Source organism: Oryzias latipes, chromosome 1 (genome assembly GCF_053564925.1).
Source record: "Oryzias latipes strain Hd-rR chromosome 1, Olatipes_Hd-rR_3.1".
Taxonomy (NCBI): Eukaryota; Metazoa; Chordata; class Actinopteri; order Beloniformes; family Adrianichthyidae; genus Oryzias; species Oryzias latipes.
This window is the reverse complement of record NC_136237.1, coordinates 27,851,355-27,876,225: the sequence shown is the minus strand read 5'-3', so window position 1 is coordinate 27,876,225 and position 24,871 is coordinate 27,851,355. Positions and strand designations below refer to the sequence as shown.

The window sequence follows — 24,871 nt, the reverse complement described above, 5'->3', positions numbered from 1 at the left end:
ATAAAACAATTCCGGACTTAAAATGTTAAAACAAAAGACTGGAGTAAAAAGGAGCCTAAAAATAGTAACTGTAGTTTATTTAAAAAGCCACAAAAGGGTAAATTATAAAGACACAGAATTTTTTAAATCCAGATAAACAACATTCATCATTTGGTGTATGTTTATTTTCTGATAGTTATTTTTAATCATAACCATGATATTTTTAATGAAAATAATCTGAATACATTTTAGATAACTGATCTGTATGTGGTATGTTATTATACAAAATAGTTATTTCTACTTTACATAATTATTAAGTAATTCATCATTGTCATGTGATTTATTGATTCTTTAGCATACGTAAAGACCTGAAACTGAGTTGGTAAGGCATTGATATCAGATGAAAAGTGATGAACCGGATCATGATAAATTATGTTAAAAAATAGTTATTGTAGAATAGGGATGGGATTATTAGAAGTTCCCTTCTTTCCACTCCCTTTCAAGCAATCTTTAATTTAATATCTAATTATCCTAAGTTTGATATGTCTTTGTATGAATGTATGAATGCTGATTGTATTGTTTAGTGCATTATTCCTTGATTGCTTAAAACAAACCATTCCAAATCAAATCAAAACTTAAGTTAGAGCAAGATAAGTTCATAACAATATAAGGCAGAAGCAACTTACATGGAATATATTTGTTTTTATGTAACTTAGCTTTTTTTTCCCCTCTTTTATGCTGTTTGTATTCCACCTCAATGTATTATAAATTAGACCAGAGTAAAAGTACAGCCACAATATTGTGCTACGTTTACCCAGGGAGGCGAGTCCCTGAATGCCACATCCAGCTCCCCCCACTCCAAGAGCTCGTAGGTGGGGCCAGCACCTCCCAATGGTCTGCAGACATCGGTTACTGAAGCGAGCAGGTTGTTGGCTGGAACCAACCAAAAATCCACCAAAAAGCCATATTAAAGAAAGCACTCCATATATAAGCAACATTTTACAAAAGTATTATAAGTTTTTAAAGCATATAGTACCATGGATGTAATGGAGCCACCTGCAGAGAAATAATGTCTCTACAACCTGCACCAAGGGCCCAGATGACCTCCTGACCCACTGGATCTGTGGCACTCCTTGGACAAAACAGCAAAAGTACAAAAAAAGAAAAAAGAAAAATCAAAAAATGTTTTTCACCAAAGATCACACTAACCTCACATTTCCTATTTAGCCTTTTCTTGCCTTTCTATACCTGGAACACATTAAAATAGGTTTAAATGGAGGAGTTTTTGTGCCACAAAAACAGAAAACAATTTTTTTTAAAAATGGGTCAAAAATGAGCTTTCATATACAGGAGGCTGTACATGAAAGATGTGTGAAATTATGTATTCTTTAAAATCAATGGTCCAAGAAACACTGCACATTTACATATTCCCTCCATTAGAGTGTGCAAGCCATTCAATAATTCAAGGTGTATGGAGAATTCAGCCATAAGGGGAAACAAGGAGAGCATTGTTGAAAGAAAGTGTCATTTATCCAAACCAATAATTCATTAGACGAGAAAAACCTTAGTCAAGCAATGCACCAAAAGTCACACATTTGTTGAGCAAATGAGAAAATCTGTCTGTAACTAAAGCATGAATGAAAGCATCATTTAGTTGAAAAAATTCAACGCTGTCAAGTGCATTGCCTTTTAAACAAGACTGACACTCTGCACAAACCCACTGCTGTGAAACAAAATGGTACAGAGGAGGTCTGACCTTTGTTTAATGGGAAATGTTGGGAGCAAAAAGCCACAGTGACCCAATATAGTTTCACACAATCAAATGCGTTTTCAGAAAAAAAATGAGACAAAATAGCGTGTCAAAGAAAGCGGTGTGAACAGACATGGCAGCACTAAAAACGACATTTTTAAATGTATAAGAAATAAAATACAACTCCTAAAGCCCCATTCCATGAAAATGATGTTTTTGATGTTTATAACATGTTCTTGTGGCATTTCTCTGATGATGGATGACACATTTAAAGAAAAGGAAGCTTAAAATTGCATTTCTGAATATTTTATTTATTAAAATAGTTGTGAATCAGGAGCAAATAAAAAGGGTGATGAAAAGAGAGCTTATTTAAGCCATAGAAAGTACACTGGGCAGGCCACAAGCCTCCTGCTCTGAGCTCTCAGCAACGGGGAAGGGAAGAGGGGTGGGGTTGCATCACACTAACAGTTCCGCCCACAACTCAGAGACAAATTTCTAATAAACTACTGCCGCTCTGCAGAAACTATGTCCTAGAAAACCACACAGGCTCTTGTGATTTCAGTTAATCATAATGGGAACACTTTTGAAATTGAACAAAATATGATCAAAGTGGGTCTTTCAGTTTTGATCATGACTTACAAGTTATAGACACCTTTATTCATCTTGACGGTCTTGTGTGCGGTGTCGTACCTGTACGTCACGGCCTGAAGGGCTCGGCAGAAGCAGCTGGCCAGCCAAAGGGAGCGATCAGTCAGAAGATTGGGACAGTGTGAAATCTTCAGTATGAGGAGGTTACTTCCTGTGGCTTTTAACAAGGCCTCCAGACCCTCCTCAAGACAGCCACTGGGAAATACATTCAGAGAAAAGTCAGGAGGAAAAACACACTCTACTGTTTTTGAGAACATTTAAATCATGAAGAGTTTGCTTCTTTTTTCTTTTAGAGCAGCATACATTATAAACTATTTCATTTGTATGAAACACAGATTTTGAGAAAACATGGATGCTCTATTACACAAAGGGGTTGTTATATCACTCATTTTTGCACCATTTGTTTCCAAACTCACCTGAAATAAACTACTACAATATTCATTGGCAAAACAAATAAGTTCCAGCTAGTTTGACAGTGAAGCCCAGAAGTTTCTTAGCCTTCTAGAGTGGATATAAATGTGTTCACTAAACTCTGTTAGCTGATAGAAAATATAAAAACTTGAGTGCAAAGGGAAGTTGGCACTAACATTTGAAGAGAACACTTGCTTCATCCCTGCCTACAGCTCTCACCGTGTGCTTTTAAGGTAGTCGTCCTTGGACTCCTTCTTTCCCCGCTGTCTCGGTTTGAGGTTTTGCAGAATGAGAGAGTGCGTCTGAGTGCACCACTGGGATAATGTACACAGGAACTGAAAAAGCAAAATGTTGACACGTTAAAGCATACTGCTCCTTGTTCTCCCGCACTTAAACTCAAAAGCAAACCTTGACATCTCACCTTAGAAGAAATACGAGCGTTTTCTAGCAGCACCCTGGTCCACACGGCTGGGTGGCGTGCCACAAACCTCCAGTTGCGGCAGACCTCGGCTGCCCTCAGCAGGGTTTTGGTGTCCAGATATGTAAAGATGCAGAAGAGGGCTGCACGGATCTTCAGGATTTCAGGACTGATGACCTCGTTGGATTTGGAGGGGCTCTTTTCATGGCGGCATGACTTGCTGTAAACTCCCTCAGACCGCCCTGTAGGAAGAGATGTCTTTCAACCTTTAATACAGTTACCATGCTGCCCTTATGATGCTCTATTGGACTGTGTTAGTTTCACTAATTGGTACACAAGACCCTTTAGTTTAATAAAACGGTAAATACCAAGATATTCGGAACTTCAATTTTGTAATATTAACTTCAAAATTGTTTGAAAAAGTTTATATAAATTTAATATTATTTTCTTCCTACACCATGTGGGTCTGCAACCTCAGACTCCAGAGACATGTGGATCTTTTACCCCTCCATAGTTGCTCTCTAAATAATGCAAAATAAAAAGTTTAACTTTATAAAATAAGCAAGTAGTAAAGTAAAAAGTAAGTCAAGTAAACTAATTAGAAACTTTATTTAACAAACAGTTGAAAGACACATTAAGTTGAACTAAAACATTTTGACTTATTTATTACGGAAAATAAATAGAAGGTCAGTAAGCACAACAAGAATTAAGGTACACCAGATTATAAAAAAAATGTCTTTTTAGTTTTTAAACAAACTCAAATATTTTAAGAGTCTCTTATGGTTCAAAAAATACAAAAAGGGTCACTTAATTAGCTCTGATTGAATTTGGTTTTCTTAGATTTAAAAATATCTGTCTGAGATGCACCACAAACTGTCAAATAAACCGATTTTCTAAAAATTATTACACTATACTACTACCACTGGGTTGATTATATTTTATTTTATTTTATAAGAAAGTCATGTAAACCTATGTCAGCTCTTCTCTGAAAGATTTAAAATATTTGTATGTCCCAGTTCTGAGTAAATGCCAGTTTGGTCACTAAAGTTTCGAAAATCTGTCATTTGGATACATTTGTTGTAATCCAAATCCTGCTGGTGATCAGGTTATACGAAATAATAATGGGAAAATGCACGGTAATCAGTTTTAGTGCTAGTCAGGATAGGGGAAAAAATCTGATCACCTTTCCAGGTCTGCTGCCATCAATCATGGCATTTCCTGTTGTGAGCCCACTGTTTGTCTATCCTTAAAGACCAGAGAAGTCAGTGTTTAACCGATTTCTTCCCATTTTATGTTACTTGTAACTTGGTACAAAATATATGTGATATTAAAATGCCAAAACACACTTTAAAAATAACATTTTGTTCTATTTATACTGATGGAGCATTTAAAAAACAATTCTAAACGAGTTTTCTTGAACGCATGTCACAAGCCTGGTGTGTCCGCAGCTCAACAGTTTCAGTTACTCCCAGCGACGTCTCAGACATCTGTTACCTGCGTTAGGGCGATATGCGGCCCTGCCGTGGTGGGGATAGGGTGCGGCAGACTGCTGGACCTCAGCCACAGCTCTCCTCTCCTGTTCCCACATCTCCACTTCAGACTCCGTAGTTCGAGAGCCCACGTCTGAAATGTCTCCCTCATCCCCTTCGGTGCTGTTCCTGTAAGGTCGCCGCTGCCAGTTCTGGATGGCCTGCTTCCGGAGTCCCCAGTTTCTCGAGCCGCATCCAGGAGAGCGCTCATACCCTCCCTCACCTAGCCGGCACTGCATCTGATAGTACTGCACCTCTGGACACTCCTCCATGGGATGCATCTCGACACTGTCACTGTCGTAGCCTCCAGAGCCCTGGGAGACGGACTTGATCCTCCCCGATGCACTGCAGCAGAGACAGGGGCATCGGACAGCTAAATGAGTCATTTTGAAACATAAAGCTAAACTGGAAATTGTTTGAACAAATGACAGTATAAATTAAAAACAATAACTTCAATCAGTTTGGAATCTGGCAAGTCATAAAGTAACTAAATTCATCAAACAGCAGCTGTAAAAAGCTTGTTATTCTTAAAAAAAGTATTAAACAATCACAGATGATGGTTTGAACAGTCCTCAAGTGAAAGACTACTTGTTTGCCAGACATTGCTACCATGGGGTTGCCAGGCAACCAGCAGAAACTGAGATCCCCCAAAGCCAAATCCAAGCAGAATATTCTCAGACTTATACAACTAAAAATTCTCAACTCGACATACTCAACATATGTTGTCTTCACTTTTTTTATATCTGTTTAAGTGTAGTGTTTATAAAATTACATCAAAATACTTGACCATTATTACTATCTGAATATTTACAAACGCTGCATTTATGGGAAAAATCTTTAAGTCGAATTCGACTGATTTATGCAATCATGCCTACGACGAAAAATCTAAGTAAAACTGAGCAGTTTAATTATGTTAGACTTTAAATCACTAAAGAATTATGGTTTTAAGCAGCTCGAAAAATAACAACAAAAAGAGAAACTGTAAGGATTCAGTGTTTATGTTTATGTATATTATTTGGATCTTTAAAAACCTTAAAAGAAGGAATAAAGTTGAAACCTTAAAGTATGAATCACCTTTTTGATTTTCAGAATAAAGCTTACATCCTAAAATTTTACACACAGGGCAAGGTATTTTGATTGACAGGTACCAGTCAAATCTGGGCTAAAATAGTCTAAAAATCGAAGGGAATACGTTTTGTAAAAATATCTGCCAAAGGTTTGAACATTTAGACTCCTGAAAGCCCTGCCCAAAGACAATGGATAAAGGTATTAATGTATAAAAGCTCTTGATTAACTAACAGCTAGTTCAAATCTCGGCTGCTCTCTTCTTGACAGAGACGTGGAGGAGAAGCTCCAGAGCAGATTTCAAAATTCTGAATGAATATTTTTATCTTTATCTCTTAATGGTTTCAGTCCTACCTATCTTTCAGATCTTCTTTTGCCATACAGACCCCTTAGAAGTCTCAGATCTTCACAGGCTGCATTTCACCTGTGGAACAGTTTCCCTGAGGACCTGAGAGCTGCTTCTATTTAAGAGTTGTAAAACACAAGTTCAGAAACTATCTTTTTAAAATATATTTTACCTAATGTAGGGCGGGTGTTTTACATCTTCTAGTAATTTATTTATTCATTTTACTCATTCATGTTACACTTAGTTTTTAAATATCAATTTCAATTTTTTTTACTTATTAATCTAATTAAATTAACCTATACATTTTTTAAACATGCATTACATTACAAATATTTTTTATTATTTTACCTGAATTTTTTATTCATGTTAATCTTTATTAATTTATTTTATGTTAATAAATAATATAAAGATAATAAATCTTTCTAGCATTTGTATTGTTTTATATTTTCCTATTTTATCTCCACTTTTACCTCTTATTATGATTTTAATGAAATTCATAAAGCCCTCTGAGTGCTTCTCCTATTTATTTTGTTTTTTCTTTTATTTATATTGTGCATATGTTTTTATTTCCTTTTACTTGGGTGATGTAAAGCCTTTGTGTTGCATTACATAAAAAGTGCTATACAAATAAAGTTATTGATTGATTACAGATTAATTACCAGATTAGTCTCCAGATTGTTGCATCATTCATGGTGATTATAATTAATCAACTATTAAAGCTTTTACATCATATCATAAGTCTGTTCAGAACCTGACCTTTTCTCCAACTAAGGGTTAGAATTACTGATCCATGATAAAGCAATAAAGCTCTTATTTTAACTCCAAGGCAGACGGCTCACAGGCGGGTTTTTGGCAACCCTCTGTGTGTGTGTGTGTGTGGGGTGTCTGTGATTCAGAGGGGAAGGCCTGACAGGGTTTGTGTGACGTCACAACAAGAAACACATTCACACACCAACAGGGGATGACAGTTGGGTTAGTCAGAGTTGCAAGGGCACAGCCATGTGTCTGAGGTCGGATGTCAGCGAGTGAGAAATCCACATTACATGACGGAACTGCTGCTGAATGAGAGCTCATGACCACAACTGTAATTGACTCATTCACAAGACTAGCGATCTATGTGTGATTTACACAACATTTTAGGATTCTTTTGTGTGTCATGAATTTTTACCATTACAAATGAGGCATCTGAGGTGCAAAAACCATCAACCAAAATCAAGTGCAGCAACTGGCTCTTCGGTTCAAACGTTTTCATTTGCATTTTGATTTACCAACAAATTTAATCAAATGAAACTTTACTTATAAAGCACCTTTTATACAACAGAAACGCAAAGTACTTTGCAGACTTAAGAAAATTATAAATGAAATTACAAAACACACAGGGGGGTTTTTCCGTACTGCGAAGGAGGGTCTAGGGGCAGGAATGCCAGTTTAGTTTAGTTAGTTCAGTTTAGAATCTTTCTATTGAATTGTATATACTCATGATCCTTTTTATTTTATGTTTTACCCTACATTTATTCGCACAAAGCCCATCGAGACAACTGTTGTTGTGATTTTACGCTATACAAATAAAATTGAAGTTGAATATGAATAAAACTCGGGTATAAAAATAAATAGAAATAGAAGTATTAGTAAAAAACAGAAAGTGAGACAGAAGTTATTTTTTTCCCCTCAAAATTCTGATCAAGTTAGATTTTAAGAGAGTTTAAATATGTCTTAAACAACCTTGAACTAGCTCAAAGCAGCAAAAAATTAACAGCCTGGACAAGAAATAAAGCATTTCCGTTCAGTCTTACAAAACCGTAAACTTTGGTTTTGGAAAGGAATCCTTGACTCCAGCAATATAAAACAAACAAACAGATACAAGATATAGACCACTTACTGGTTTAAAATCATTTAGAAAAAGAATGAACAGGAGTTACTTAGTAGTCCTACCGTTTGCATATATGTGTCCTCACACTCACAGTGAACTTCTGAATAAAGTTTTCTTTAGGCCAAAGACAACAACATAAAAGTCTTAAATAGGGGTGTAATGATTAGGTGACATAATTAACAATACACACGTGATGGCAGCAAAAAATAATCAATCATTCCACTCCAATATGTGGAAACGCTTTGAATTTAGCAAAGAGGCGTGACCATACAGTGTTGTAGAAAGTTCTAATAATGTTCTCTTTGGATTATTCTGAAGTGGAAAAACAAAAAAACTAAAATGTAAATAGATTTGCCATTAATTCTTGTTTACTTGTTTGTTTCTTCACATCATTTTTTCTTTATTATTTTGCAAGAAAAATACAAGGAATCTGGAAAACTTCAGCTCCACTCAGTATCCAGGTATTCATCTCTGAGGTACATTGGTTGACCTTTTGGCTAAAGATGTCCAGGATCGATTTTAAGTCAGTGGATCTGATCGAATTGCGTCGTTCTAATTGAACCAATATTGACTATGAATCAAATCGGCAACCACAAATTATGACATGAATTAAAACATTGCTCAAATGACTCACTATACTGCTAAGGTGAAAAGATGGACCATGTTCAATTTCCTTTCAGCCTACCCAGTGCTGGGGGAAGAACGTCTCTCGGAAACTTGGTACATTCCTCTTGTGCTTCCAGAGAGGCTGGAGTTCCTCTGGAGAAAGAAATGCAGAAAATGCTGTCAATACCCACAAACACTGAAGGCTTTGTCTTTTAATGCACTTCCTGACAGATTATAAGTGTACAGCAAAAAGTGAAACTGAATTCCCATTATTTTAATTGAATCATTATCTGACATGAAACAGCTGCTTGCTGCAATCATTGGAAATCTTCCTAAATGTGTCTCGACAGACAAGCTTTTTAAAAGGCAGAAAGTAAAATGAAAAACTGACTTTGCTCATCTAATTACAGACATTACTGCTTTCGTTACACTTCATTTAAGGATCATGTTATCAGATTTAAACTTGAGGTCTGTAGCTGAGCAGGGCAACAGGGAAATGAAGACTGACAACGACTTGTCCGTGGCATGGAAGACGACTATTATCAGGACTGAGAGCATCACGCCATCGTAATGTTGACAAAAGAAACACAGAATGCACAAACTCTTATCCTTTCTTCAGCGCTTCAGTGTTCAGCTGCCTTTGATCATAAACTGACATGAAAATGTGAAACAAACTCAAGTATTCCCTTTGAAACACCAAGAAATGACGCACATTACTGGAAAATTAATTAAAAAACACAATAAATGCTTAACTGTTTTTAAAATATTACAGTAAGAAATTAAGATTGCATTGCAAAAACATGCAATCTCACCAAGTATTTTTGTCTAGTTTCTAGTTTTAATGTCTTTTTACACGCAAGACATAACTACCTTCGTCATAACTTTTTTAGTGAGAGGATTTAGTGAGATGTTTAATCCTTTTATTTTAAAACATATTTTTTAAAGCAGAATTCTAAAGAAGCAAGTTGTTTTGACCTTACTTCATATTTTTTATGCAGACAATGGTGAACGGTGAGTACACTTCAAGAGACAAGCTTGCTTGATTTAGGGAAACTGGAAAGTTTACTTTGACTCATAACACAGAAGAAATGCATTTTACAACACCTGGACAGAAGTTTGTAAGTAAACACACATTTACGTGTAATTTTTTAAGACAGATTTATCCTAAAATGTGTAACTCTAGTCTTTAAAATGCTTAGAAATACAGATAGTTGGACTGTTTTACTGCTCAAAATAGTATATATTATTTGTCATAAACATATATACTTTAAAGATACAAAACTATTTCTCAGCAATACACACTTAATATAAGACATTATTTCCAATAACCAGAACAGTACACCCATATATGAGTGTTTAGAGCTAATTTTCAAGATTCAATTTAGTCTTAAAAGGGCAAGACATCACAAATTCTATTAGGAAAGCTTACCAAGACAAATTCTACTAGTTCCCCTGGCAGATTTTTTTCCACTCATAGCAACATTCGGAATTCAATATTTTTCAAATTGTTTTGAAAAGGACATTTTTTGGAGCATAAACTGATATACACAATACACCTGCTGGCTTTTAAACAGGATTTCAAAGATTTTGTGGTCCTTGATGTGCAGCCGGACTCACTTTATTTGCTTCTCTATTTCACACAATGTGCCTGTGCACTGAAGTGCCAACTGTCTGCACAAGTGCAGACACACACACACACACACACTTTGTGTGAAGCTGCGGCAGGTGGACCTTTGCCACAGAAAGAAAAATGTGCAGAAACCCACACCATGCCCCATTCCTTTCTGCCCTTCCTTTTAACTTAACGGAAAAAAGAAAACGGAAACAGGCAAAAAAAAAAAAGGTTCACTCCGGGACAGACGGTAGTGAGGGCAGAATTGAGGGGATGTAACACCAAAGCTGTTCTTCCCCCTGTTTCCACCCGTTACTCAGCTAGATATTAACAAGCGTGCTAGCAGGAAACAAGCAATCTATCCCTTTCCTCACCGTCAGCCCTAAAAATACCTCTGCAGCTCTGAAGCCTGTCTCCTCAGGAGACGAGGGCAACCTTGCTAAACCCAGATGGGGAGATGATGAGGCAGGCCTTAAAGGTGAGTGGAGGGTGCGGTGACACTTCTGGGTTTCCCTTGGCAGCATCACATGGCGTCAATCAATGCAAGTGTGACTCCACACGCGTTCCATAGCATGCAGACTTTATCCCTTCACACTGATTAATGTGTAAATCGACACGTCATTCCAATTTTGAAATATATTTGTAGAAAGATGAAGGAAATTCTGGAGCATCTTTGGAAGATGTATTTTTTGATGAAAATTGTTAAGCAACCCATAACGCCGACACAGCTTCTTGCTGCAAGTGTTGCAGGAAGAAAAAAAAACAGTATCACATCTGATTAAAAATCATGTTAAAACCTTGAGGGAGAGAAGGAACTGGTTTCCATGGCAGCACACGGTTTTAAAATGTGAAACAGGTCACCTCTTTTTCTACAGGTCTCGATAATAGGAATGTTGGGCATTTTAAGGACACCTCTGCCTACCATTAGATTATTTTCTTCTTGCTGTGTGATATAAGACTGAGTAGGGGAGAAGTATCACAGTTCCAGTAGTACCCAGCCAGGAGAAAAAGACACAAGAGGCTAGTTTTTATGTAAAACACACCATCTGGAAAGGGCAAATTGTTACAGACCTTTATTGTTGGATGCTGAATGCTGATCAGACGAAAACTCCACTTCCTGTTTCACATACCGTAAATTTATAAAAAGTCCAAAGACCCTTTTTTAAACATGTAAGACTCGATCACATCAATATTTATCTGATCAACTAATATTTGTATTTCAGGTGCTCCGAGAATCTTTAAATAAATTAAAATCCAGACATCAGAAACTCAGAAATCTGTAGTTTGCATTCTTGAGGAGGAGAGTCAGATTTGCATGCAGTCACACAGCAGATGCATGAGTGGGAGACTTGGGTGGAGGTAGAAAAAAATGACAGAAAGTGTGGATCAACTCTTACAATTTAAAAAAAAAAAAACATGAGTCATATTTTTTCCTTCCTTTTAGACATTTCAAACCCTTACATTTATTTGGGCAATTTTCCAATTCTCCTAGTGTATTTGACTTGATTTGAATTGTTACTCAAAGGATTCTAAATGATAAAACTAAAAGCCTAAATCGGGTCGGACATACTGAGTTAAGTTTGATCCGACTATCTGAACAACAATCCAAAAGAGAGTGATTGGGCGGGGCAAAAGGAAAGCCAGTCACACAAAGTAACCATACACCTCCAATGTTGCCCAAATTTGAGCACTGATTAGACCAAAACAATATATCACACACAAACAAATCAACCCCCCCACAGTTGTTATGACCAGAAAACAAAGCAATAAGCATGAAAAACGTTTAAGACCATTATATTTATCTTGGGGTAAATTGGGCTTTATAATATGGGAGCCGATGTAAAATTGCTCACACCTTTCCTTAACAAAAAAATTTTTTTATATTAAACTAATTCTTTTGAACAGTAAACTAATTTAAATTTTGAACTTATGAAACAAAGTTAAAGTAGTTCAGTATTATGGCAGCGATATCCAGCTCTTGTGTGTGGTGCTTTACGATGTCATTTCACAACCAAAAAGTTTAAGTACAGATCATCAACAAATTTTTTTTTTCCAGTTTGGTAGATGGAGGGGTCTCAGGAAAAATACAAATTTACATAATTGTATTGATTCGGATGATAAAAAGTGTAAAAGCAGAAAACGCCAAATGGAATACATTCCAATAGACGGGTTGTTTATAATATCATGTCATCCTGATGAAGTCAGTTGTTAGAATAAATTGAAAAAACATCAGCAGCTTATAAGTTTGTAAACCTCTACAGTTTTAAGTTTACAAACCTCTACAAGGCCGCAGAGACTGTAGAGGTTTTTAAGAAGAGGCTTAAGACCTACCTTTTTAATTTTGCTTTTAGTTGATTTTAACTGCTAATTTATTCTATTAGGTTTTAGGATAGGCTGTTGTATGTATTTATTTTCATTTTATGCATCTTATTCTCAATTTTATGTTTTTATATACATCTCATGTCTTTAATTTTAGCATCTTATCATGATTTTAGGCCCAGTGTTTCTTGTGGGGATCTTTTCTTCCAGGGCTTGCCGGCTTGGTCGGTGGTTGTTGCTGCAGTTGTCGCCCTTGCTGGGGCGACTGGAGTCTAACTTTGCAGCTTCACGGCTGTAAAGTGGACTCCAGTGCTGTCCCAGTCTGGGTGGGCACTGTGGCGACGTTCCTTTGGCCAGGCTGGCTCCTGGTATGAAGAGATTCCCGTGTACGGTTTCCTCACAGCAGAGCCAAGCCTTACTTGTTTGTTTATTTATTTGACTTTACTTTACTTTACAGTTACATAGTCATTATTCATTGTACGTGGGGGCCATGGGTCATATGTTTTAATGGGGGGTTTAAGGGTGGGTTGGGTTTTTACTGTGATATTGTGTGTTTTCTGTTTTTAATGTTAAAGGGCTTCGAGCTGCGCAACTGCATGAGGAGCGCCATTCTATAAATAAAGTTTGATTGATTGACTGATAAACACTGTGACATCTTTTCTTAATTTTTAAATGCTGAAATGTGGTTGAAAGCATCCACACTTTGCATTCCCAAATTTGATGAATGTATGGAATATCAGATGTTGCAGCTCCTCAAAAGATCTGGAACAATTTACCAGTGATTTTCATGAAGAAATATTACAGCTGTATGTTGTTTTAAAGACCCGCTCAAATGAAAATTGTGTTTTTGACATGTTCTTGTGGCTTTTTTCTGATAGTGGAAGACATGTAAAGAAAATTAAGCTTAAATTACATTGCTGACTATTTCTTTATTCAAATCAATGTAAATCAGAACCAGACAAAGGAAGCTGTTTAGAAAGGGGTTATTTATGATGTTGGAAATATACTGGGAGAGCCACAAGTTCCCTGTTCTGCTCTATTCAGATGGATCCACTTGTAGACAAATAGACCCATGTGAGTCTTCATTTTCCTCGTCCGAGCTGGAATCTGGCTCAGATCTATACAGCTGGATAGCACCCGTATTGCTCACCATTTTTTTTGCCCCGGTAATGTTATGTGTGGGTGTGAGGGGCTCTAAGCTGGTGGCAGAGGAAGGGGGTGGGGTTGCTTCACACCAACGGTCCCGCCCACATATCAGAGGCAATATTCTAATGGACTCCTCCCAATCTGCAGAAACTATGTCCTAGAAAACAACTTTTTTTTCTTTAGTTTGGCTAAAAACAATATAATCATAATTACAATGAGAAAATGCACAATACCTTCAAGTGTCTTCACATATCTGGATCCAAACGAAGACAATGTTAATTCGGCCAGGTTGAATATCTCCTTTCCCCAACATTCTCCCATGTCCAATATGGTACAGATTTAGGTCTCAGTTAAACAAAACCCAACAGTTTAAAATGAGATTAAATGAAACTAACTCCAATCTAGGAGACTCTACGAACAAAACAGTAAGCTGCTCATGATGACACAGTGTGGTGTTTTTTTGTTCTGTTTCCTGACTGCCTCTGTGTTTTGCAGGTCAGCTGTCACTCCTCCTGGATGGCCCCTCCCTTTCCTGCCTGGTCTTCTCTGTGGAGGAGTGCACAGCTGCCTGCACTTTGCAATCATGCTTATTTAAGTTGATGCTACTCAGTCCTCAGTGTCGGTGCGTCCCTGTTAAGTCAGTGGTTTTCCTACTCAGCCAACACTGAGGTCTGCTTTGTCCTTTGGCATTTTCTCTGAGCTTAGTTGTTCCCTTTTGTTGACTTTTGCAGTTTTCCCTCTCTTGAGGAGTTTTTTTGTGATCCCACCTTGTGGCGCTTTCTTTTAGCATTAAATCGCTCCTAAGCGCATTCCTGAGTCTCAGCCTGATTCCTATCTGCACTTGGGTTTCCGTCCCTACAGCCGTGACACATGATGAGAAGTTTTTCCTTTTCTGAGACAGAAAAACATCTGAAAGGTTTGAGAAGACTACCGTCAGTAACTGACGTTTCATGACTTTCAAGAATGTGACATTTTGAAAACCATGGAGCGGATAAAAGTTCAGGATTTCCCCACTGAGATCAGTCATTTGCTCCGCAGTGATGCTCCGCAGAATTCTGGCTTTAATTTTGTTTTCTGAAATATTTTTCATTTTTGTATTTTAGGTTTAGTTTCTGAAATTTTGCTTTGTTACATTCCTTTTTAAATTGCCGTTGCGATAGAACTGTCTGTTGTCCCTTTTTTTTTTAGCTGCTAAAGACCACTGGGAGGAATTTTACAAAAGATCAAAAGATGATTGGAGTGGGTCTCTAAGGGGATGTCTTAACTTTGTCCCACCTAAATGACTCCCCATCAACATGATGATACTAAAATCCTACATCTATGCATTCTTAGTGTAGTGTTTCCATTACAAGACCAGAAAAAGAGCAAAACAATACAAATACAGTCATGCCGAACCTGGCGTCCACTGCCCTTCGAGGCTTGCAGGCTGCAGCGTCCCAGACTGCCATTCGGTGTGGTACCACAGCTGCTGATGATCTGCAGCTGTTTTTCAGCCCGGTCAGCCCGGTCGAGGAGCTCTTCAATAAACTGCTGCAGGCGCACCTTGGCGTTGGCTTCACGCGCTGCCGTCTCCTGTAAGAACTGATCAATCTGGGCAACTTCCCTGCAGACAAAACACAACAAGAAACAAATGAGCAAAAATCTGTTTTTTTCATGCTCTAATTTAAAATTCATCTAAAAAAAAAAAACTGCCAGAAGGAGGACTGCAGATTTGATGAATGCCTGCTGTGGCAGGAAGTTACACTTTTCGGCTGTTAGTTATGTAAGTGATGTAAAGGCCACACCATCTTTGTGTGACGACAAAACACTCCTCTGACATTGATGCCACATTTCCGTTCAGTTTTTGTGCAAAACACACAAAAGGTCTAGTGCAGGGGTCGGGAACCTATGGCTCGCGAGCCATATATGGCTCTTTTGATGGTCACATGTGGCTCGCAGACAAATCTTCAATTTTTTTTTTTTCATTAGACCAGTCCTTCTCGGGCGCGATGCGATGCCAGAGGCGCGCAGTAGTAGCGGTGCTTGGAGAGAAGGATCAGCGCCAGCATGATCAGTTTACTATTATTTCACAGAGTTTGTACCACCCGGAAACCTGTGAATTGCCGTGCCTAAAACTGCGCGCTCCCGTCTCTGAGAAAGAGCGCGCAGTTGTGGGGACGGGAGGTGTGAGGAAGAAAGCAGAGGGTGAGGGTGGGGTTGTGGGCACGGCCAGTAGGTGAATCGCGCAGGGATTGTAAAAACGTAAAACCTGCTGCCCGTCACTCACTGCAGCGTGTGAGTGTGTGTTTGGCTCCCCGTCTGCATGTGAGCAGTCTGTCTCACATCTAAAGAACATTCATACCAACCTAAGATCACTTTTAAAGTCTCAACGCCTGCATGAAGCAGAAACTCACCACGTATCAACCAGACTAGACCATCAGCAAAACTACCACGAGAAATACTCATCATTCATTAGCAACAGCATAACGATATTATTAAAAAGAATCCACAGACTTATTGTACTTTAGAAGTGTTGAAATTACATCAAATGCACACATTCACTTGTATATTTAGTTTTAAACATATTGTCGCGGCTTGAGTTTTACTGGGTGGCTGTTGGGCCGCGTTAAAAGTTCTGGAGTTCAATGAACGCATCATGCAGTGATCTGATTGGCCCCCAGTTCTGTCGCTCAGCCTGTTGTTAGGTAGTTTGGACCAATGGGGTTCAGCTATGGGCCGAATAAGGGAAATGGGAGGGCTGGAGCGGGAGCAGGGGAATATAAAGTTGGGAGAAGCGCTCTCGTCTCGGCGGGAGAGATCCAGGAGTTGCTGAATTAATTTACGGCATTTGTTACAGCCAGCATTAACCAGAATAAAGAACCTTAAAAGAGGTTAAGTCTCAGTGTGGGAAAAGGACACCACATTATTGTATGGCTCTTTCGAAATTACATTTCAAAATATGTGGCGTTTATGGCTCTCTTGGCCAAAAAGGTTCCCGACCCCTGGTCTAGTGACATAAACCAAAATACAATACAAGCAGAGCAAACAGTGACCAGAAGGGTCAGGGATGCTTTTGTATACAGCCAACACAGTAATGCCAAGTTCCTCTCAACTCGCTGGACAAAGAGTTACTCAGATACAGAGAAATACACAAGAAATATGTGGACCATCTCAAACACAATACATTCATTATGTTTTTAGTCTTTTTGCTTATTAGGAGTTATTATGGATCAGCGTGATACAAATTTCCCACATGTATCATAGAGGTAGATAATTTAAAGGAGCCCAATGTGAAATTCTGAAAGAAAAAGAAAATTCATGATTAAAATCCTTTTTTTATCTTTCTTTCCTTCATATTATCAACTTTTACAGAGCACATTCTCACATTTATTTTTGGATAAGTTCTCATGACAATTGAGCAGATTTAATACTTTCTTTTTTATTTTTTTTTAGTAGAATAGAAAAGAACTGAATTGATCCCACAACATGGAAATGTATCTTTAATGTAGTCAACCTTGACGAACTGAGAATTTTTGTATTTGGCATTTGCCTTAAGATAAGAAAAGTTCAGAAAGTCAAACTAGTTTTATCTATAAATGTCCCTGCTTCAGTGCAATGTTCTGTGGGGTTTTGCGGCTCCGTAGAGGGTCTGGGTCACATGATGTTTACTGGATACATTCTTTTCCGAGTGGACAAACTTTCTGTCCTAATTCTACATCTTTATGTTTTTAATGAATGTTTCTGAGTTCTTTGGTTTTCCCCCTTTGGCTAAACAGCATTGTTAAGCTCTCCTGACTCAAATTTAGAACCTATTACAAAGGCACAATAAGGTACAGAAAAAGGCAGGAAGCAAAAAAGAAGTATGTACAGTACTATTGAATTTGTTGAGACAGCATCAAATTATCTGGGGAAAAAATTGATAAAAGGTTTTGGGAATTATTGAATAGCAAACCTAAGATTTGGACTCATTCAGTTATTTGTGCTAAAAGATAGAGAAAGAAAGATGATGTGATGACAAGGGCAGAAATTTATGGGCTTAAGGTGATACAAGTTAAAGAAAAAAATAGATTAATAATTGAAGAAAAGGGAATGAATATGATATAAAGCAAACTAATGATCAGAAGACAAGCTTTGGACATGCATTCTTTTGAAAAATACTAAACAGGAATTTCTTCTCCTAATTTTGTGCAAAAAAGAATAAAGACGTTTTCAGTGTATAGCTGTTATTTTTTAGCCCTTCCTTCTACAAATCACTACAGCAAATTACCACATCAGGTTTTGCTTATTGCTTTAAAGTAGATGCCCCACACAAACATGGTGTTGCTGGAGGGTGTCTCCATTTGATTGTGTAAAGTCCCCCATCCAGGAATTAACCAGGTCCAACACTGCTTAGGGCAGAAATCAGGCAAATTCAGGTGTGTCCAGAGGGGCTTTCAGTGACTTTTCTGTGTGTCACAGATCTTTTCATTAATTTTTTCCTTAGATTTTAACCTCAGAAAGATAGCTCTGGTTTAAACTCTGGCTAGCCTGTGTGTGTGGCCCAGTGTGTGGCCCGCCTTTGCCTAAAATAGCTAGGATGGGCTCCAACAACCACAATGACCCTGCAAAGCACTATCCAGGAATAGAAGACTGGATAAACAGTTTGATCCAAAGGTTTAAAAAAATGTTTTGTAACCACCTTAAAGCGGTAAATTTGTTATTTGGAGTCCATGCAGTTTGACAAAGAAGGAAAACAGAGAGAAGTTTTTCAGTTAATCTTGTGGAAATAATAATACTAACCTTCAGAAACATCATTGTAGAGGTGTATTTGTATAAAACTCAAATTAGGTCGTTTGTGTTCTGAGATGTGCATAAGCATACAGTTTGTCTTGTTAAATTATTCAGCTATAATAGTTTCTATTTTTTTGCTCATTGGAGGCAGAAACACCAACCACATCAGGAGGAACGGAGAGGATCTACACAGCTGCCCGGCAGCTTTACAACTCTGCAGAGGAGAACCTTAACAAACTTGGACATCCTCTGAACAACACACATCGTATTTAGAGGAGAACTTCTTTACATTAAAAAAAACCATACAGTTCTTCCCACTAAAATGTCAGACCATCTACAACTACAAATGTGTAGTTGAGGGGAAAAAAGGGGGTTTGACAGAGGACGAAAGGAAAACAAACTTTGTCACCTCCTTGTATCATTCATTTCCTGACACACCCAACAGAGCTGTGCACACACTTCCACCTCACTGAAAAACCTTCATCCATCAAGAACAACACTACAATTCAATGAAAACAGCAATAAGTTGACAATCTTTGCCTTGCTAGACAGAAAAATTAGTTGATGGTCCTGAGAGATAATTGCAAGGATTGTGGTTCATAGCCTAACGCTGTAAAAAACTACTTTGCATAGATAACAATAATAACAAAAAACATGCATAATAACCACAAATAATTCAAATACATGCACATTTCTCCATGATGTTTCATCTTTAAATGATGTGGATCTTTCCACAGAATAAAACTGAACCTGTAATGAGACAATTAGCTTAAAAAACCTGTTCTTGTTGCTGTAGAGCTGACCCGCTAGAGTTCTAAAAGTGGTCTTAAACATCAAACAGTATTTTTATGAAACAAACTGTTCAAAACCAACTAACTGATAATGATAACTAATACATTTGCATACAGTAGCAAATGTTGATATATAAAACACAAATATGGGTAATTGCCATATTTGATTTAGCTCATCGTTTTGCCCACTAAAGAAACAGGATGGCCAGTCTCCAGTTTTAATACTTGATCATACTGGGATTGGCTGGTGATCAGCATTATTTAAGTGGTTTCGTCTCATTTTTTTCTTCGTTTGTTCACATTTGCCAAAACACACTAATGGTGGAAGCAATTCCAGTGTGGCGGAAGGTTAGTGTGGGTTAGAGGTGAAAGGATGAGGGAACAGGGTGATGCGAGCTGAATATGTGCGGCTTCAAAAGGACCTGTTTCCAAAGAAATTGTGAATCCGGGTCTTCTCTTTTATCAATTAGGGGGAGTAAACATGCCATTGTGGATGGACAGCCCTTTTTAAATGTAAATTTTCAACTAAAAAGTAAGTTTATTCATCACTGAAGGGAAACTAAACACAAAAAACATCCTAGGTTCTGCCACTCAGAGATTTAGTGTAGAGGTGATGAGATGTAAAGATTTTTTCAAAGTATGAAAGGAAAAAGATCCATTACTGGGAAAAAAAGGCCACCATAAATTCAGCTATGTGAGTTTTAATGAAATATAAATAAAACATGTGCTTGATACTTGTTTCTAATGTCCTCTTTCATAGAAAAAAAGGTGCATGGAACAAAAAAAGAGATTGGATGACACATAGGAGATTTGTGGAAATGTGAGCTTTTGAATGGGGGAGCACAGATAATACTGCTGTCAGCATTTGAAGCCAAGCTGGCATCTTTATGTTTCATCTATAAGCCAACAAGTGTAGTTCCCATCCAAAAAAATGAGCAATCCCTGGCGAAAACGTACCCCCCAAAAAAAGTGAAAAAGGTTATGCAGTTTTTCTTATTCTTCCAGCATCTCACATACAGATAAAATATTCATTAAAATCATTTTAAGTGTGTTAAAACTATTTTCTTTTTTTTTCTTTAAAGCACATCAGATCGCTTTTCAGGCGGGGCTATATTGTTATTACAAATTTTAAAGATGAAAATGTAGAATTTTTTTGTTTTTTTACAAAGAAACAACTCAGGAAAACATGACCCTAGAATTAATTTTTATCACAAATAGATAGTTCCTTCTCTTGTCTAAATCCTATAAAAAAAAAGGAAACAGGACCATTTCATTAAAAAAATCTGGGTGCAGCAGCCTCTCTGCTCCTTTTTCCTCCCTCTTCAAATCATTCCGCCCAATGTCAAGAGCATTTTTGTCAGCTTCTATCATCTAGTAACAGACACTAAGAGCTCTCCACTCATAAATCTTCATCTACATAAGGAGCAACATTGGCCAAACCCTCAGTACACTAGAGTCTTTGTTATCCATCGTTCAGAATCACTCAGGCTGGAACCCCCCCCTCATCTCACTCCAGGAAACATGAATGCAGTATCGAGACAGACATATTTGGTATTCACGGAGCATAACTCCCTCAAAGTTGGCACAACTGCAGATCTTTTGCACATATAATGGAGCCTAGATAGATCAAAATGTAGACGAGGAATAAAGGTCTTCATGCAGTCGTTTGTGAAAACAAAGATGGCTAAAATCAAAAGGCAGTCATTTTTTATGCTTACTCAACACCCATTTCAGTGCTTCAAATATTTCCCCATGGTCTTAAGACACAAAATTTTCAATCAGTTTATGATCTTGTGTCAGGTAGGGAGGGCTGGTGAGCTTGAAGGTCCCAAAATGCAGAGACAGCAGGCACACAGTTCCAGGGCAAGGGATGTATTCAACTAACGAAAAGCGCTGCAGAGCAGGAAAACAAAACAAAACTAAACTTATTGTGGGCATAGCATGAACACATGGCAGAAGGGAGTTAATGGACCAGCACAAGAGGAAGGCAGAGACAAGGCTTGAAATACAGAAAGGACAGACAAAACACAGGTGAACATGATCAGGAGAGATTGGGACCAGGGAAGTTAACAGTGTTGCCAGATAGAGTCACAGTTTTCCAGCCCAAAAGTCATCTGAACACCGCCAGACTCGGCCAAAAACCGCCTAACGGGGGGGGGTTTGTCACGTGACAAGTTTGTGTTTATCATTGTGTAATTTATTTTGCATTTCAAAAAAACGCCCCTCTCACCCTCCGCGGGTGGTTTCTCCTCCAAGCTCGGGTCCTCTACCAGAGACCTGGGAGCTTGAGGGATATATATCTCACATCTCTTATCTCAGATGTGAGATAAGACATAACAGCAATGCCCAGTGGCTGGTCTCTCTGAGAAAAGAACATAGCAACCTCCCTGAACAGAATCCAGTAACCATCACACTGGCAGACATCCAAGAAAGAGTCTCAGGTATGAAGAACTGGACAGCACCGGGCCCTGACATGATACATGCCCACTGGCTAAAGAAGCTTACCGCACTCCACGAGCGCCTGGCAGCACAAATGAACCAGCTGCTAAGAGATGGGACTCACCCTGAATGGCTAACGGAAGGGCGAACGATCCTGATCCAGAAGGATCCCTCAAAGGGTGCAGTCCCATCCAACTACCGGCCAATAACCTGTCTGTCCACAACATGGAAGCTCATGTCAGGCATCATTGCAACCAAATAAAAATAAATAGGCACATGGATCAATTCATGAGTAACACACAGAAGGGCATTGGTAGAGACTCCAGAGGAGCCAAACACCAACTCCTGGTCGACAGAACCTGGAGCAGGCAACAAGGAAAGCTGCAACAGCTAAATACCTCCAACGAGTAAGGCAAGTCCTGAGAAGCCAGCTCAATGGCAAAAATAAGACCTGGGCAATAAACAGCTACGCACTGCCAGTTATCAGATACCCTGCAGGAATAATAAGATGGCCAAAGGAAGAGATACAGACCACGGATGTTAAAACAGGAAAGCTCCTCACCATGCATGGAGGGTTCCATCCCAAATCCAGCACCCTGAGACTGTATGCTAGCCGCAAGGAAGGAGGCCGAGGACTAGTGAGTGTAGAAGCCACAACCCAGGATGAAACATCCAAGATGCATGAGTACATCAAGCTCAAGGCCACAAATGACAGTGTGCTCAGTGAATGTCTCAGGCAATGGAGAACAGAGGATACAGTGCTGGAGGACAGATCCTCATGGGAGGACAAACCCCTGCATGGGATGTACCACCGGACCATAACTGAAGTGGCTGATATCAAGAAGTCCTACCAATGGCTAGAAAGGGCTGGCCTACAGGACAGCACTGAAGCACTCATCCTGGCAGCTCAGGAACAAGCCCTGAGCACCAGAGCGATAGAGGCTCAGATCTACCACACCAGACAAGACCCAAGGTGTAGGCTGTGCAAAGAAGCGCCTGAAACAATCCAGCACATAACTGCAGGCTGTAAGATGCTGGCAGGGAAAGCATACATGGAGCGCCACAATCAAGTGGCTGGAATAATATACAGGAACATGTGTGCAGAATATGAACTGGAAACCCCAAGGTCAAAATGGGAAACACCTCCGAAGGTGGTAGAGAATGAGAGGGCAAAGATCCTGTCGGACTTCCAGATCCAGACTAATAGGATGGTAATGGCGAACCAACCAGACATTGTAGTGGTGGATAAAGAACAGAGGAAAGCCGTTGTGGTGGATGTGGCAGTGCCAAGCGATGGGAACATCAGGAAGAAGGAACATGAGAAACTGGAGAAATACCAGGGACTCAGAGAAGAACTGGAGAAAGCATGGAAAGTGAAGGCTACAGTGGTGCCTGTGGTAATTGGAGCACTCGGGGCAGTAACCCCCAAGCTGGAGGAGTGGCTACAACAGATACCTGGAAAGACCTCAGACCTCTCAGTCCAGAAAAGCACAGTGCTAGGAACAGCTAAGATACTGCGCAGGACCCTCAAGCTCCCAGGCCTCTGGTAAAGGACCCGAACTTGGAGGAGAAAGAGGGTGAGAGGGGCGTTTTTTATATATATATATATATATGTGTGTGTGTGTGTGTATGTATATATATATATATATATACATATACATATATATATACATAAATAAAATAAAATAAATATATATGTATATAAAATGAGTAAAGTATTGAATATTTCTTCAGTGGACTGCCTTCTTCCATTCATTTTATTAACCCGCTCTATCCCCGCTATAACCTGCGGGCGGCTCTTTCATCCTTGTGCTGCGCTGGAGCGCCCCGACTATCGTGTCAACCTATGATGACCGTATTTTGAGCTCTCTGTGTAGGACAAAATGAGGAGCGCGGGGGAAAAACAACTCTCAGCTGCAGAGGATACGAACAGGTGAACAGGTAGACGGGGGGAGGGGATTTGGCTTCAGACTGTCAGAGATGGAAACACGGGCGTCAGATTAAGACCCAGCTTTCACTGCGGAAGTTGAAGCAGAGACTTTCTCTGTGATGATTTTATGAGTTCAAACATGGAAACATGATTATCAAATAGAACTCTTCAAAATAATAAACTTGATCTCTCCACATTCTCTGTGTCTACAATGCATTGATGTAAACCAGGGGTGTCAAACTCATTTTGGTTCGGGGGCCACATTCAACCCGTCTGATCTCAAGTGGGCCGGACCAGTAGCGTAAAGGCAAAACAACAGCTTTATTCTTGTTAATTGGAAAACATGCCTCAACCAACATGGTAGCCTAATCATTTGTTATTACACGTTCATTCACAGAGGCCAATGGATCTGAAATTAAATTAATTTCACTTTAAAAAATATTGGTTTATTCAATTTTATACAGCCTGAATATTTTAAATCTGACACTGAAGCAATCCTGATAATAAATTCAAGAGGGGCTACAGAAAAAAATGAAACATCTTCCTAAAATGTAAATGTCCAAACGATGACAAAATTACACTAGATTAAAATTGCAAACATTTGTGAACATAAGAGTTTGGAGTTAACCTCCTTTCTCTCCTGAAACTGCACCCGTCCATAGATATCAGGATTCAAATCCTGTGCAGAAACACATTTACTGTCATTCAAGTGTGCAAAACACAATGAAATGTCCATTATTATTATCATTCATGGTTGCTGGTTGCTGCCTGAATTTTGTGGCTACACCTGCCTTCTTCCTGACCTTTAATGGGGCACCATCAGTGACCAAAATTACTTAATGTGACCAGTTCACTCCAACATTGTCCAGCACAGTAACTAAGGGCTAACTATATCATCAGTTGTTGTTGTGTCCATCAACTCCACTGTGACGGTCTCTTCATCACCTCTAATAAATATGCACATCTGTACATATCTGTGATGTTGGTGCTTTCATCAATAGTGACTGAAAATACAATAAATGATGGATTCCTTCATATGCCTGCCCATGTTTCCTCAGACATGTTGGATCTGGAGTCGTAATTCTTGACACTCATGTTTGAGGTCGACTGCTTTTTGGGGCACAAGACTTCTGCAGCCTTCAGCATTTTTCAATAAGTTCCCCATCAGAAAAAGGATTGGATGTTTGCTCCAACTTGTTTGCAATAAGGTAGCCAGCTTTCACTGCTCCATCACTGACGTCACGGCTGCAGTAAATCCAGATG

The 24,871-nt window shown here is 38.8% G+C and overlaps 1 protein-coding gene across 2 annotated transcripts in view; it reads right to left on the bottom strand.

Moving 5' to 3' along the window:
* Nucleotides 1–24,871, bottom strand: part of LOC101169271 (F-box only protein 41) — a 45,518-nt gene that overhangs the window by 4,024 nt on the left and 16,623 nt on the right. For both annotated transcript variants that reach the window (XM_020703410.3, XM_023957195.2), the window contains exons 4-11: nucleotides 15,095–15,302; nucleotides 8,702–8,775; nucleotides 4,701–5,080; nucleotides 3,210–3,448; nucleotides 3,008–3,123; nucleotides 2,420–2,572; nucleotides 1,016–1,111; nucleotides 794–912 (exon numbers count right to left, since the gene is read on the bottom strand). In XM_020703410.3, the coding sequence (XP_020559069.1) occupies nucleotides 794–912; nucleotides 1,016–1,111; nucleotides 2,420–2,572; nucleotides 3,008–3,123; nucleotides 3,210–3,448; nucleotides 4,701–5,080; nucleotides 8,702–8,775; nucleotides 15,095–15,302 (1,385 nt within the window). The remainder of the gene's footprint in view (nucleotides 1–793; nucleotides 913–1,015; nucleotides 1,112–2,419; nucleotides 2,573–3,007; nucleotides 3,124–3,209; nucleotides 3,449–4,700; nucleotides 5,081–8,701; nucleotides 8,776–15,094; nucleotides 15,303–24,871) is intronic.